Genomic DNA, 16913 nt, shown 5'->3' with positions numbered 1-16913 from the left:
TGGCTTTCTTGTTTCAGTTACCTAATCTATGTGTCTTCTGGTTTGCAATAGCTATGAAGAGTCTTTTACACTTGTAGTGTGCATTTGTTTCTCACTACCATCGTCCTCTCCCCACCTCTTTTAAGGCGGTTTGTGTGGAATTTCTTCCGACTGGAGAACGAGCATCTGAACAACTGTGGCGAGTTCCGTGCCGTCCGGGACATTTCCGTGGCACCACTGAATGCGGACGATCAGACGCTGCTTGAGCAGATGATGGACCAGGAGGATGGTGTCCGAAACCGCCAGAAAAACCGGGCATGGAAACGTAGCCAGAGTGTGTCCTTGCACCGACCCCGTCTTGCTTCACAGTATGTCTTCATTGCTCAGTAGCATCTCAGGATTTTCTTTCTTGCATTAAGAGTTCCATCCAGACAAACACAAAGCTCATAATATGTAAATAAGGCAAGGCTGGGACGGCTGTTACCTATATGCAACTTTGCACCGTGTCTAGCTTACCTAGAGCTTATAAAAAGGTAAATGTATTCCCTGCACACAACCATAAAACAGAAGAAATGGATGTTAACACAGAAAGTTTAGAAACGCAGTGAGAGTGTACGAAGTTAGTGTTATTTCAGAAGTTCCTGTGACTCTGTCCACACGGAGAAGTAAGAGCAAATTCAGTTGTTCAGGGCTGAGATGAGATCCAGTTCTCCCAAGACTTCGGCCACTTTGATTGCTTCCCCACATTAAAAGGCTCATGTACATGAGAAAAAGTTGTAAGCTGCTGTGTCAGTGTGCAAGTTGAGGAAAAGTTGTAAGCCGCTGTGTCAGTGTGCAAACAATTCCAAAGAAGCAATACACGTAATACCTTTTATTAGGACCGTACAAAAGTGACACAAAAGAAAACACTGTCCATCTGTTACTTCTTGCTCCCAGAAAGCCAGGGATGCAATCCCACACAGCACCATTTTAAAGTTGCCTGCTTAAGACCAGGTCTTAAGATCATGGTCTCAGACAACTGCTCCCCACTAGCCATATTTATTTATTTATTTTTGTGACATCCCGCCTGATGAAGCTTTCTGGTGAACTCAAAAGCTTGCACACTCTTTTGCATCATGTAGATCAGTCTTAAAGATACTATGTGGATTTTGTTCTTGTTTGGATTTAACATTTAAAGGGTGAAGTTCTAAACAGAGAACTCTAGAGAAGTTAATGGATTTTAATACAGTGTCAGTGTACTGCTAAAAGGCTCTTGCTCAGAGTAGTCTTTAGGTGGTGGTAGAAAGTGCTGTCATGTTGTAGGTAGTAGGAACCTCAAAAGTCCTGCAACCCATAAAGCCATAACCTGCAAATTCGTAGCAAGCAACTTAAGCTACCTACACGAGATAAATCATGTTCCTACTGTTTGATCTACCATTCATTTTTTTTGTTAGGATAAAGTATTCTGATCAGAATTTAGTAGACTAGATAGAGGGGCGGTGGGGAGATGAAATATGACTTGCTGCAATCATGGCTAGACGAGTTGTGGCTGGAACCCATAAGAAGGAGCAGAGAGTTGTGAAGAGTGCTCACAACTCTGGTGACTATATGCTAGGACTCTTCTGGTAGTGAAGTATTTAGCGCCTTTTATGGCAAGATTCAAGTCCAGTGGCACCCAGAAGACGAACAAGATTTCCAGGCTAGCAACATTTGTGGTAGGATATGAGCTTTTGTGAAACGCAGCTCACTTCTTTAGATGGCATCTGAAAGCACCTTTTATAATGACTAATAACTAGACATTTTACCTTTTTACAAAAGGTAGAATTCTTCATAAGTAGAATTCTTCATATCTGATGAAAGGAGCTTTGAATTTCAAAAGCTTATATTCTGAAAATCATATTGGTTTTCAGGGTGCTACTGGACTGGAATCTCTGGATGCAATGAATAATGTTCTGGAAAACAATATTCCTGTATCAGTGTTCCATATAACTCTGAACTAATGTGCTGAGTCGTAGGAGATAAGGCAGGACAAAATGTTTTAAATGACTGAATAGATAAATAAACCAGTGGTGGTTGTGGACAAAATAAACCAGTGGTTGTTGTGTTCAACAAAATAAGCCAGTGTTTGTGCCTCTGAAGTGTACAGACTGTTTGCTAGTTCTGCCTGCCTAAAGACAGCTTGAAGCTCAAGATGTGAGAGTTGAGAAGATGCATACGTGCTTCATCACTGTGTTGCAATTTCTGCATGATGGGAGGTGTGTGAGTTTAGGGCACATACCAGACACAACAAGGTGGGGAGTACTGCAAACTTTCAAACCCTAGGCATGGATGTTGTCAGCTTGCTTACACACGATGAACGATCTGTGACTCTCAGAAGCTTTGAAATGCCCATCATATTCTCCAACGTCAATATAAATGGTTTACCTTGTGAGCTTTTTTCCATTGTAGCGGCTACGATGCTTTGTTGGCTATAATGATTAGTAGAGAGAGTTGAAAATTAGATCTTGTGCTCCGCTGGAGTATTGCAACAGCTTCTCTCATTGGCTTTCTTTTTCATTTTGTTTTCTCCCAGGTCCAAGGCTCGAGACACCAAGGTGTTAATAGAAGACACAGATGATGAAGCCAACACATGAAACGTCCGCAGAGCCTAGTTCCACATCCTTTGTTCCCTCTTGCTTTACTACCCTCCCCCCAACCAATCCAACCTCTGGTACAGTTGCAGCTGAATACAGGAGAAAAATCTGAACACACTTTCTGAGCTCTTCCGGACCGGATCCTATGGACTCCAACAAGCTCACTGTGTTTTCTTTTATTTTCTTCTGGTTTTTAATTTGATTTCTCGTTTTTGTTTTTTTCAAATTAAAAAAAAAACCAACAACTTCGTTTTTGCCAATCAGAGGGACACTTTAAGGAAGGAACTGTCTTAAAGATTGTTTACAATCTCAACAAGGACAAATAATCTGGATGAAGAACAAGCATCGCCGTAGGGACTCCCTAATGGGACTCTGCCGAGAACTCACTCAGTCTCTGCTCAGTCCAGTTTTGACTGGTTGAAACTGGACCTGCGTTTTTAACTCTGGCTCGTTCTCTCTCTCTCTCTCTCTCTCTCTCTTTCTCTCTTCGTTGGTTTTTTCCTTCATATCTAGCGCCAAGGCACTTGCTGCACTTGCCGGAAAAGTGCACTTAGAGCAGTACCTTCATTCACGAAGCTACTTTTTAATTTGATGTAACTTTCTTATAACTTTTTGAAAATATGACATATTTGTTGCACATAGTTTTCACCATTATTTATGATAGTTAACAATCAATTCAAGAAAGGTTTGAAGTCCTGTGCAATGAAAGTGGTAACTCTCTAAAGACAAGGCAAGTGGTGGGGAGGGAAGGAGACGTAGATCCTGGATCACTCTTGTGAGGTTAAGCCTATTGAAATACCTCTTTGATGAGAGAACTTGCACTGGTTTGACCTGGCATTTCCCCCCCCCCTTTTATTTTAAGCCAAAGTTTCTCTGATGGGTTTTGCTTGCTGCTGGTAGCCCTCCAGGAACCTGGGCACCCTTTTAGCCGGCTCATCCTTGTTGTCCGTTTCTTTTTCTCTCTCTTTTTTATAACGTGGCTGTGCGGAAATAATATCGATGACCTTTTAGATTTCTGGTGGAGAAAGGTTAGTTCCAGCTAAGCCTGTGCAGGCCTCCAGACACCCAGACGAAAACAGAGCCTTAGTTTGATGGTGGAGAATGGCTTTCATTCTAACGAGCTGAGTCTCTAGGGCATTATCTATCCGTTTCTAAATAGGGAGTTACTGCATTGTTCCATTCACTTCAGCTAGATCATCCGTGAACACCTTGGAAGTAAGCGAGGGAATGGTCTGCTTTGTTCGAGGGTTATTAGGTGGTGCGTCCAGCAGCCCATTTGGCGGCCTGGCAGACCCTCCAGAGTTTGTCATTTAGATAACTTCGATGTTATGTAGATTCTAAAAGACTGAGGAAGTTGGTATTGCAATAGAAAGGGCTTTTTACTGCTTTTTTTTAAAACACAAAAACAAAGAAAAACTTTTGCCTAACTTTGGCAAAGACTTGTCTGACAATCACTGGCCAAGGACATCCTCAGGTTCGCTTTTGTTTCCTTTTTTTAAAAAACAAAGCACCTCTCTCTCCCCTCTCCTACACCGATCCTAATTTCCAGTTTAGTGCTAGGTCTGTCTTTTACAAGACTTCCAATTGGACTTAAGATAGGCAAAACGGCTGTACAGTTTTAGCAAATTCAGTAGGGAAAAGAAGTGGCAATTTAAAAATCACAGAGCCTGTAGGACAGGACAGCCACACGAATGTTGAAGGTGCCCATACCCACTCCGCCCCTCACTCACCCTGCCTAGTCGCAAGCCTGCATTGTGTGTGCTAAGCATTTGTGCTTAACGTTAGCAAATGAAATCTTGTTTGTGCTCTGTTACACAGTGTGTGCGTGTGTGAAGTTGACACCATATACTAGGGGAAATGAGTTCAGTTTTCCTTAACTTGGTCTCTAATCCAGGATTTGGTTTTGCAGAAAGGACTGCAGTGTCTTTTAAAATCCTTTTTCAGGTTGCAGTTTGTTGCTGGTTCCTTTCTCTCAAGGAGCCCTCTTGGGTCTGCCATCAGAGGCACCCTTTGAAACAAAGGATTCTTCTTCCCCTTGTCTTATAATTGGATCCTACTCAATTAGTTATTCCCCACCTATCTTCCCAGGCCATTCAAAAGACTTATTCTATGGGGCTTGTGTGTATGTATGTATATTTTGTTTCTTAAATAATATGCATAATGTGCCTCTAGCCCAGAGGAACTGAAGGAAACCTACCTTATTTGATTCTGAACAACAACAGAAGAATTCAAAGTTAAAGAGTGACTGCAAGTTGAGGTCTCTTTTTAGGCAAGAGATTCAGAAAGTGAACCTTGGGCTCACTAGTAATGTGTTAGAGCTTGTTGGGATGCTGTACACTGGTGGCACATTGTTCTGGTCAAACCACTAAGCTTTTAACACTGTGGAAAGATAATGGCATATTGCTAGTAATAAGAGTATTGGGAGTTACGTGGTATTAGTCCTTTCTGACCAGAGCCACTTAGTATTCCTAAGGCAGGCTGTTCCAATATCTAAATAATAGACTAATAGAGAACCCCACACATCCGTCCTCCTTGGATATCCCGCCACAGGCATGCATTGTTTGCTTGGACAAGAACAGACGCATCTGTGGCATGACATGAAGAGACCCTTGACAGATGTTTTTTTGGGAGGAGGGTTGTTCCATTTCTCATTCTGCAGTCCTAAGGTTTTGTTTTTTGATTCATGGAATTGCAGGGTTTTGCGAGCAGCGTTACCCATGACTCTTGAAGAATTAATTGCATCTGCCTGTAAATTTAATAAGACGAGGTGAAAGGAGCATTGACCTTACCATGGGGTGCCAGTCAGTTGAAGTCATGTGTCACCTGCAACTTCTTCCAGCCCAAAGTATTCTATGGTGGTTACTCTCATTTAAGTTGCACAAAAGAATGTGACAAAACTAGGATTGGCCAGAATGAATATCCTGACATTAAAAAGTCCTACCATCCAATGAATTCTGGCAGGATAAAGAGAAGGGACTAAGACTGGAGTCAGAGTTGAAAATGGCATGTGAGAGTGACTGCCGTTTTGGTGTGCCTGAGAGGGGGGGGGGGTTGTTTTGTTTTGGTCCCACCTGGCCCTTTCTGGTCAACAGGTTTTGAAGCACTATAGAAACCCTGTGCATGAGGGGCAATAAGGAGAGAATTACGCATAGTCAACAGCAGGCCCTGTTTCATAACGCCATCAACATTCTGCAAAAAACTATTGTCTGTCTCCAGTCCATGAAATTCATTTTCTACAAGTGGACACGCTGCTAGGTTCAGATACTGTGTCTCAGGAAAGTCCAACTGGCTATATATTATCCATGTTTTGGATAGAGAAGAGTATTCTGCCCTCTCCAACAATGATCAACATTCTAGAACAAAGCAAAAATATCCCCAAATCATTGTCAACATGTTGGTGTGGAAGATCTTACGAAACACACCAAACTTTAGGAGGCAGCTCTCTCCAATGAATGAGTTGCTTTGCAATGTTGAATATTCTTGTCTTGAGAGCCAATGTGGCCATTCAGAAGAATGGGAATTACAGTGTCAAGTGTTTTTTGTTTTGCATGTTATGGATGAAAATGGAATTTGTGGGTTTCGCTAAAGTAGAGATTTGTGTGATCCAGAGTTCATCTCAAGTACACCAATTTTACTGATGATGAGTGTTCCAGATTCAGAAACGACTTTTCAAGACTGTTCCTTTAATGTGTACACTTCCTGTGTTTCTGTCATTACCCTGTTCTTAAACAAGGTATCTTGGGAAGCTGCATGGTTCTCATAGGGGGTGGTCAATGCAGAATGGGAGTCCGCTATATAGTGACTACTAATATCAAGAAAAGGTAACGTTTTCTGAATTCAGGGTACACACACACACACAAAAAAAACCTTCACAGAACACTGCACCATTCTTCCCAAAACGAAAACCGGGAAAAATGTGATTTTTAAAATGATTTTTTTAGAGATGGACAATGGATTGTTACTTGTGATATGTACACACACCCAGTTTCACATCAGGCAAATAAGGTGTTGCTGGTTTTTCTATTATTTCAAAAACATGTAAAACCTGATTGCCCCACAGGTGACAAAAATACAGTGTATGTCCGTGGCAAGCGATGCCTCTCACTTAGGAGTTGCTGGGCTAGACCCCAAAGAGCAAGGATTTCCTACCAACAAAGCACAAGCTTCTAACCTCCCACTGCAGTGCCAAATGGGCAACCTAAAATACTGTCTCTCAGGAGTGGCATTTTGGACTGCAGGGGGAAGGGGGGGAAGACGAGAAAGTCACATTCTGCTGATGAGAATCCTTCTGTTGGTGGAAATGCTCCATGGGATCTTCCGTCTCCATCTCCAGCCTTTGTTCCAGCAGTCTATCCTTATACTTCATTCTTTCCATTTTTTAAAATGTAAGAAAAAGTCTTTTCTGTCTTTTAAACATATGGATCCCCGATGTGGTTATGGGGGAGAAAGCTGAATATTTTTTAGCTTAGATGACAGCAGAATAGGAGGCTTTTGTTCTTTGTCTGCCAAAAAGAAGCATCTTGGGCAAGAATGCATAGTAATACCTCACTATTTTAGTTTCTTTTTAGAAGCATATTCTAGGGAGGAAAGATTGTGTTGTCTCAGTTCAAAGAAATACTGCATCTTATCTGCCTGATTATGAAGATCCCTCATTTCTAGCAATCAGCCATAATTCTGATCATATATCAAAGAGGAATTTTAAAATGGCCCTTTCATCACTTACATTTTTACTGTTATGAACAAATGGCCTTTTTAGCAATTTTCAGCTTGGCATTGCAAATTTAAATCATGTATGCTGGAGAAATTGCATGGTTCTGGTGTCTTAGAATCGGAATACCTTGCTACCATCCTTGCTGCATACTTTGTTGTGAGTTGGTCTGGGGGTGATAGGGATGACAAACTCAGAGGTGGGAGTAGCCTTCAGTTTTTATCTAGATCAGTCGTTTTTGCGAATTTCCTAGAAAATGTGGGAGAAGATGTGACGGGGAACTTGGCCACCATTACTAATCTTCTGCAACATACCTGGGAATGTTGAATGAGTGTACGTAGAGCAACAATGAAGCCCAGCAGGCCTGGATATCATCCTCTGTGAAGCAACCATGCATGCACCCACAAATCCTTTACAACATGCAAGGGTTCTTTAGTTGTAGGCGCTCCTGATTGGTAGAAAGTTTGATAGCCATTGCTCAAGAACTCCCCTAGAATATTCAGAAGGTTCATGTGGTTCAATTTCAGTACAAATGTGTTTTCCCTCCTCCCATAAAATATTTACCAATAAGAGCACTGTTTGTCATGACTATGAGTCTGTAGTGGGGCATGGATAGTTCAAGTGGGGCGGATACATTTGTTCCAGCACCCCTATGCGACAATCACCCAACAACAATGAAAAAGAAAGCCAAAAAACCTCCAAGAATGAGTTGAAATACATGGTTTTAGACCTTCCTGATTGCTTTTCTCATCATGCTCCATGTTTTTTTCACTCCCATTTAAGTCACTGGATTAAGATCAGGGCAGTTGGACTAGCCTGCTTTGCCTCCTCAGAGTAGGCACACCTGAGTCTTCTGAGGCCCTTTGCAGGAAGTAAAGGTGACCACGTCTGAACCCTGCATCCTTTTGCTTCCATTTGATTGTAAATACTGGAATTCTTGAAAGAAATGGTTGTTGGACAGGGCAAGGAGGCGAAGATCTCTTTGGATCTGGAGGAGAAGGGTTTTTTTCATGCTGATTACCTTTGTCCAGCACCTTTATGTCATTGCTTAGATTAGAATTTGCCCCAGCAATGTGAATTGGGCAATGTGACAGGTCGAAAGAAATGACTTGTTTGCATATCTTTGGGCAAAGATTTGCGCATTTATAGAACAAAAAGAAACCATTTTTTTAAATTGGGTGTATTACTGGAATGGAGGAGATAATCACAGAGTTTATAATTAGACTATGAAATAGCTCCTCTTTTGAGTTGGCACAAAACGGAAATATGATCTTTTTTGTTGTCCTAGGCCATAGATCTTTCCAGCCTATTTATTGGTTTGCATCATATCCTGTAGATTCTTCGGCGCTTGGAGTCGGCAAGCACCTTTGCCTTTTTCATACACACCTCTGCCCTGCTACTGTCTTTACTAATTCCCATCCCTTCTCATCCTTCCAGTGTTGGTCTACATTATGAGTATATAATATGAAGCCCTGAGCTGTAGGTGTAAAAAGTAACTATGGAATGTGATTTTAGTCCTCTTGTGGAAGCTTTATTCTTTCTTTTTTTTCCTTTTCTTCCTTTCTCTATCCCCTTCTCCACTCTTCTTTTGGCTCAGTGGAAAAGGTGAGGACAAAGACTTGCCGCTTGCTTGGAGTCATGATGATGTTACCCGTGACTGCGCTATTAGCTGTCTCCTCCCTCCCCTTCTCTTCCCCACCCCTCCAATGGATATAAGATTTTCTGAAGTGTGGAATTACCTTTCTTGATAAGTAGGTTTAAAAAAAAATGCACAACGTGGTACTGTTTCATAGTTCCTAGATGGTTGTATTTAAAAAAAGTTAATGTGGTTTCTGTGTTTTTAAAGAAAAAAAAACAGTGATTGGTTTATTAATCTGTCCTTTTTCATTATTACAAGCTTTGTTTTCCAATGACTTCTTGTGTGTTTTCGTGTTCCGAATGTTGCACCTTTCTCCCTGCCTTGCTGACTTTGCACATATTTTTCAACATACAGACACCGAACACACAATCCACTCAGATTACTCAGTTTACCTGAATGGGGTTTGCACAACTACACAAGCATGACTGAGCACAGCTCTCCAATTTCAGTGCCTTGCACAGAAAAAAATTCTTGCTATTATGCTCAGTGTGGTGGATCCTAAGCTGGCTGTGTGTGAGAAGGGCGGAAGGCAGGGTTTGCATTTTCTGTGGGTTTTCCATTCTAGCTGCAGCCCTCCTGATCCCCAAGAGCAACATTTTATGTGGCATAGAAGGCTGCAGAAGATGGGGCGCTGGACCCAAAGCTGGAAGAACATAGCTACCGCTGGGCTCCATCCATACTTCTACCATTTCCTACTTTTTGCCTAGAACTGCTACAAAACCCTTCATATTGCTGTAAGAATTGTAGTTTCTAGGGACAGTTGGGAATTTAAATCAAATTATTTCTTCACTGGTTACCCCCTAAGGAGAGCACACCCGAGCTTATAAACTGCGGATGTAACAAATAGGTTTTGAAAATGCATATCTATTATAAGAGAATAAGTCAGAAGCCACCCGATTGGATTTGGCTCCTGCTAAGTGCATGACTGGGAAATCCAGCTTTGCTGTCATGTTGCTTGTAAAATGTCCCTTAGCACTAGTAGATCCAATTTGGTGGGGTGGGTTAGAAAGCCATTTTCATGACATTCCTATTTAACTCAAGTGCTCATTTACTCACGAAAAAGTAACGGTAACTACCTTCTCAGCACCGGAGATAAACCAGGAGTTGGGGGAACAGAAACCCATGTTGGGGATACAGATTTGGAACATTATTAGCTGCTGTTGGCCCTCCAGGGCAACTGGTTGGCCACTGTATGAAACAATGCTGAAATAGATGGACCACTGTCTGATCCTGCAAAGCACCTCTTACTGTCCCTGCCAAACTTCCTCATACGTAAATGCAAAGGCCTAGCATGATTGGCATCTATTCCAAGACCATCCGAACATCCCCAACCACACTCTCCAATCTGTACCACATCCTACACGGAGAGAGGATTGGAAGTTGCACGTAATTACGGTGTTTGTGAAGCAACACATTTTGCTCAATCTGATGCGCTGAAGCAAAAACATCATTGCACGTTTGATAAATTCAGTGCACACAGATTTTAAAACATGGATTGCCTAACATTTAGGCTGCTACAGGGGAGAGATCAGAATAGATAATGCAGGATAGCTGTGTAGACCTATATTATATGAGATTTCCTTTTCTTAAAAACTGTCAGTATTCACAGTGCAAGTTTTACAGGCCCAAATAGTTACTCTTAAAAAAAAAAAACAGTTCTGTCAATGCCAACTATATAGCAGCAATTCCAAACATTCTTATAATCTCTCTTCCTTCACTGTGGCTTTTGTCCTTTGTCCAAAATAGGTTGTGTGCAAACTACAGTGCAAATCAGTCCTTGGTTCTTTTCTCCTGCCTGATAAGATTTACTGAGTACCGGAAATTGAAACGTTCCATTTTCCCATCACAGCAGCTACGGGCGGGGGGGGGGGGGGCTCCTCTTTCTAGCGCCATTTCCTTGGACATCGCTGAAAGGGCTGATGTTTTAGGGAGCATTTTCAGAAGACAAAACTGATAACTGCATCTAGTGTTGCAGTCCTATGTATGAGGCAGGAACGGATTAAAACAATTTCATAATCCTTGCGATTTCCTTTTTATTTTGATTGGGATTATGAAACCAATCACGGATATCAAAAGCTCCAGTTTAAACCAGCAGTTTGGGAACAGATGCCTTGTGGTGATGGGTGCAGCAGTCCAAGCAGCGGACAAAGCAAGAATGAAGAGTTGAAGGTTTCCATTTTATTTATTGAGATTCTCTCTGCCCTCTCTGTTTAATCCCCCAACTCCAGCTCGTTGCTGGTTTTAACTGGGATGGCTGCATGATAGATACCCAGGTAAGGTTTGCGTCTTAAAAGTACCCATGATGCTTTGTTCTGCTTATTTCAAAGCCAAGGATAGGAATGAATGCTGGTTACTGAGTCCTCAGTCTCACACCTGCAAAGGCATAAAGAGCTGTTTCCTTGACCTGGGGATGTCTGCTGTGATGCGATTTAAGAATTTGCTGGTGTAGGCAGATGTTGCTATGCTGATCCCAGGGCAAAAGATGTTAACTATGTAAATGTTGGAGCTATGCAAGTGTCTTTGTCAGGCATAATATTGACAGCATTCTGTGTAATTCAAAAGTCTCGCACCAACATCAATACACATTGGTGCAATAAAGTTGCTTGTTCTCCTATTAAGTAATATACACTTTAAATTTAGCTGTGACATTCAGCTCTAGTCCAGCATTTACAAATCCCTACCATTTTGCATTTTATACCTTAGTATCGAATGTATTCTCCCCATTAAATAAGGCCGTTGTCCATTCCAGCATGTGCCCCATTGCAAATTGTATCTGAGTGAAATGGAGGGGGGGCGAGGATATATCTGCTAAGAAAGCTGAACTGTCCACATACCTATAAGTTGCTTCTGGCTAGAAAAGGTAAACTGAATGCTATTTATCTAACCTCCGTTGATCAGCAGAGTTCTGCTGAAACCTCTGACCAGCTGAGTCTGAAAATAGTTCTCATCCCTCTTAGGAGGAGGGTCCAGATCAGAATTGCTGGGTTTGATTGAAGTGGGTTTGATTGAAGCTGGTAATACATATTACAAAGAACTGTGCTTAGGAGTTTTAGAACTTGTTCTGGAATCTGAATTGCTCCAATGTGGTGTAGTGTTTGAGTGCTGTGCCAGGACAGCCAGGTTTGAATAACTGCTCTGCCATGGAAGTTCACCAAATCTCAGCCTAACCTACCTTGGAGGGTTGTTGTGAGGATAAACTTGGAGCTGGGGGGGGGAGAACAACATAAGCTGGTTTAGGTCCCCACTGGCAAGAAAGGTAGTGTATAAAGTAAATAAATAAATAGCGTCGTGGATAAAAGGCTGAGCTGTGAATCAGGAATCTATCTTCCCTGTTCCATAAATTCATTAAGTGATGCTAGGCAAGCCATAATCCGTTTCAGACCTCTCCCATGGCAATAATAGTACCTAATTTATAGAGCTGTTGTCATTGCAAGAAGATGAGGTATGCAATGCACTTTAACCACTTAGGGGTCCTAAACAAATTGTTATTCTCAACTGCAACCATAGTAGCCACATCAGGCTACCAGGTACTTTGGATGCTGCCATCAAGGCACTAGTCTGCTCCGCCCACATTTTAGGTCTACTGTGCTACAGCTTTACCTTTAGTCACAATGGATATTCTGTGACCGCACCTGTGGTCACTTCTACAGTAGCCTGAGATCCTGTATCTTCAGTCAGGATGAGTGACCATAGAATGCCTTTATATGCCATGTGTTCATTATTGTGGAAAAGGGACTTGATGAATTTGAAGCAAGCACCGAGTCATTACTGACCCATGGGGGGGACGTCACATCACATTTTCATGGCACACTTTTTGTTATGGGGTGGTTTGCCATTGCCTTCCCCACTCATCTACACTTTACCCCCAGGAAACTGGGCACTCACTTTACCAACCTCAGAAGGATGGAAGGCTGAGTCAACCTTGAGCCAGCTACCTGAACTCGGCTTCCGCCAGGATCGAACTCAGGTTGTGAGCAGAGCCTGGGCTGCAGTACTGCAGCTTACCACTCTTGGAAGAAATCAAGAAACAATTTTGTGGCCCCTTTTCCAAATATTTGCCAAATTGCTTCATGTCAAAACCCCAATCTTGAGATCCAAAGCTTGACATCTTGCATCAAATTAGGGGGGAATTTTAAAAAATGTGTGTATTTTGTATGTTAGCCTTAGTTAAGTTCAGAATGTACCCAAATGTTGAAGCAATAAGATTATCCTAGAGAACAACTCAGCACTCCCTAGCAGATGCTTTTCATGGAGGCCCATTGATTGATTCACCTCCAGTGCATCAAGGCACTGGCAAGGGTGGCTGTTTCTATTCCTTGCATATAGGCTTGGCCTATCAGGGGGACAAACATTCTTGAAAAAGCGTAGCCAGCTTGGTTCATAGCTTTCAGGCAGAAGAATACAGCATTACTGTATTCATTGATATGTGAAAGGTTAATCAAATCCAGATTCTACCAGATGAAGTTATAACAATCCCGATTCCATTCTAACTCTGCTCACCCACCCTTTCCCTCAATACTTTTGAACTCAAAACTTGGCCAATCTTACTCAAGATTAGCTTCGTTATTAAGCATCTGGAATTACTTTAGAAGTTCAAAATATTTTAAATGATTTTCAAAGCTATTTGAAGCCATCCAAGAGCAGCTCTGTATACCCATTTTTTTGCATAGAACTTGGAAGAATGTTATTACTGTATAATCTCAGCTCTGGGGTACTGAATGTGGATAAATCTCAAAGCTGTGTGTGTCCAACTATCCGTGCAATGTGTTCAGACTAAAACCTCCTGTGAACCTGCTTTTGCAGAGCGAAACCACCCTCCTGAGGCGGCTTTGTTTAAAATTCTAGCCAGCTCCTTCCAAAAAAGGAGACTAAACAATTCCTGAACTGCAGCCAGAGGTGGCCTAGCTCCTCCTCGCATCCTTTTCTCAAAACTTCCCTCCAGCAGATGACGAAGGAGCTGTGGCCTGAGGTGTAGAATTACGCAGCCCTGCGAGTATTTTCATACCATTTGCCCCAGCTGAATCCATGCTTTCCCCCCTCTTTTCCATCCCCCAGCCTCTTCCTGTATGGCTGTAGCCATGGCAACTCAACGGGTCCCTCAAAAACACGGCACAGCTTCTGCAGCGGCCTGTTCTTGTGGTTAGCCTGAGTGATTTTTGGTTGGCTTCCCTGGTATGCAGCTTCCAGCAAGCAAGGCCCGTTCCAGCTCCCAAGGCGAACACTTGACTCGTACACAGCTGGCTGGCTTAAGAAAGCACACAGGCAGGCCAGAGGGAGACAGGGGGGAGCCGAGGGAGGAGTGCCTGCAGAGGTCACATTGCTGCTGAGAAGAAGCGTTACTCAAACTCCAGCCCAGACTTCTCCCCCCTTTCTTTCCCCCTCCTTTCTTTGCATCCAGCTCTTTTTAAGGGGTGTGACGCTTGGAATTCCACTGCTGGAAAATTTGCTTTTCTGAAATCCAGGCTGAGGCCTAGCCGGGCACTCTTAGACCTCTGCACTGAGGGAGCTTCAAGCGGGCACTTTGTATGGCTGCAAATCCCTTCTGAAGATTGGTACCTTTGAAATTCCTGGCTTTTGTTTATTGTTCACTCTGCCGATTTCCCCCCCTGCACTCTTTGGAAAAAAAAATGTACTTCTTAAGAATATGAACAGGCATCTCTTGGGCCATATGGAGGCTGAGGAAACTTTATTTGGCTTGGTGTTTTCTTGAGTACTGAATACTGGTCAGAAAAGGCGGCGTTGACAAGGATAACTGGAAAGAACAAGATCGACTAGCCTGCCTCTCTGCTGGACCAGGAATTAATGAAACTTAATTCCTCTGCTCGGGATGTAATCTCTGAGGGATAGATTGACTGGAGGCCCAATCTGTGTCCTTGGCAGCAAGACCCACAAAACGGTAGTGGCCTGTGCCGCGGAGAAGGGCATCCCAGCATGGTGAGTTGCGGACAAAGAGGTTCATGCCTGTCTCTGCTTGCCCCCACAGAGGCAGGGAGCCTTATTGTTGATCTGAGATGTTGTGGTAAATGGGCATTTATTGATACTGAAACGGGCTGTTCTGATATGAGATGGAAAATTCCTGCTCTTTTACATTTATATATTTCTTAATATGCAAATCTGAGTGTTCCCCACTAGTTAGAACTAAGGCAAAGAGGTGGAAGGAGAGGTAACAGTTGGCTCTAAGATTTGGGGGTTTTGGGGGCACAGCGTCTCAGTGAGACTCTGGAAGGGGATATTCAAAACTGAGAATCCTGCCTCCTTTGCATCAAGCTTTCTGTAGTGCTCTTTGCAAAGGTAGTTTGATACTGTTGCTGCGAAAGGACCAATTGTCCCCAGCTTGTCGCCCTGATAAGTGCCAGACATTGCCAACCTCTGGTGGAGATAACCCTGGAGGGCGAGAGCTGATAGGAGGATAGATGGAGCAGATCCCAGAATGCGCTGGAGCTGGGCCAACGACATGTTTGGAAACAGACAGGCATAATTCCTGTAAATTATCCCAGCTTCAACCTGCTCCCTGCACTCCCCCCTCCTCCCCTTTGATTCCATGCTTCCTGCCGTTCCTGGGATCTGCTTGAACTGTCAGGACAGCCTTCCTCTGGCTGTTCTCCCTTTAGTCTTGGGGCCCTTGACTTTGAGTCTGGCAGCCAGCAGGCAGTGTTTCCAGTTGGCCTGGCTATATCAATCCAGTGTGCACATTTGGTTTCACTGACAGGTCCCTGTGCTGCCATTACATATGGGATCTGGCCTTTGTAGCCCATGTAGTTCCATGATGAATTTTCTCATGTTCTCTATTGAGTCTTAAGCTCTTACCTGGAAACAGGTCTCATTTCGAGGGGGAACGTGCAGGAACACAGTTCCAGCAGTTCCCCAAAGAGGTTACATGTCAGGTGGCCCCACCCACCTGGCTCTCAGCCATTTGGGGCTCCCTTTTGGCCATTTTCAGCCTCTTTTGGCCATTTTGGGCCCAATTTTGGGCCTGAATGGCCAGGATTGGGTCCAAAGCAGCCAGGATAGGTGATGTCAGGGGGTGTGGCATATGCAAATCAGTTATGCTAATGACACGCTTCTGGTGATGTCAAGGGGCATGGCATATGCTAATGAGTTATGCTAATAAATTCCTCCAGCTCTTTTTCTACGAAATTACCCCTGCCTGGAAATATCGCTTGGGTATGTTGAAGTACAGATTTACGTCTCACAACAGGGGAACTGCCTTTATGCCAGCAAAGGTCAGTTCTTATTTTATTTTATAAAACGAATACCCCACTTTTCCATTCAGAGAAATCACCAAGGGAGCTTACTTATTTATTTTTATTTATTTATTTAACTTACGTACCACCTCACCACCATATTTAGTGCTCAAAGCCATTTACAGGATACATAGAAGCAAAACTCAAAACACAACAACAGCTTAAAAATAATAACTATAATGTAAAAATTGACAATAAAAGTCTTGTCCAAACGTTAATATTTGGGGAAGGGACAGGGGGGCATGAATTAAATATTTTGAAAGGACGTCTGCAATAAATTAGTCTGAAAGATTCTCTAGAAAACCTGCAAGAATAAAATAAATACACCTCTTGGGTAGAGTTGTCAATTCCAGCTTTGGAAATTCCTGGAGATTTGGGAGTTTTGGGGAGAGGAGGAAACTCGGCAGCAATATGGTGCCATAGAGCCTGTCCTCCAAGGGAAACTAACATCTGAGGTTTGGAGATCAGTTGTAAGCATGAATGCCACAGTTCGAGGGTAGCACCTTCCCACAACATTACACTATCCGAAATTACTTTATCATTACCTACCCAGCTCAATCCAAAGATGTTTGTTTAGTATGACTGATGAAAAACTACGCCAGTGTGTGAAATAGCAATAGCTGGTGACGCTCCTCAGAATCAATCAGAGGTCGAGAATAGCAATCACTTGCATGAGATGTATTTTTTTTTTTCTTCCTCCCCTTTTTTGGTTTTAGCACTCAGCCTGATGC

The 16913-nt window shown here is 42.8% G+C and overlaps 1 protein-coding gene across 1 annotated transcript in view; it reads left to right on the top strand.

Annotated features, from left to right (window-relative positions):
- Positions 1 to 9212, top strand: part of XPR1 (xenotropic and polytropic retrovirus receptor 1) — a 165264-nt gene extending 156052 nt beyond the window's left edge. Inside the window, exons 14-15 of the mRNA XM_054979432.1 lie at positions 126 to 347; positions 2531 to 9212. Coding sequence (XP_054835407.1) covers positions 126 to 347; positions 2531 to 2591 — 283 coding nt within the window. The 3' untranslated portion in view covers positions 2592 to 9212. The remainder of the gene's footprint in view (positions 1 to 125; positions 348 to 2530) is intronic.
- Positions 9213 to 16913: the final 7701 nt, after the last annotated feature.

The sequence above is a fragment of the Eublepharis macularius genome, chromosome 5, assembly GCF_028583425.1.
Source record: "Eublepharis macularius isolate TG4126 chromosome 5, MPM_Emac_v1.0, whole genome shotgun sequence".
In the NCBI taxonomy this organism is placed as follows: domain Eukaryota; kingdom Metazoa; phylum Chordata; class Lepidosauria; order Squamata; family Eublepharidae; genus Eublepharis; species Eublepharis macularius.
This window is presented reverse-complemented; position numbering and strand designations above follow the sequence as displayed.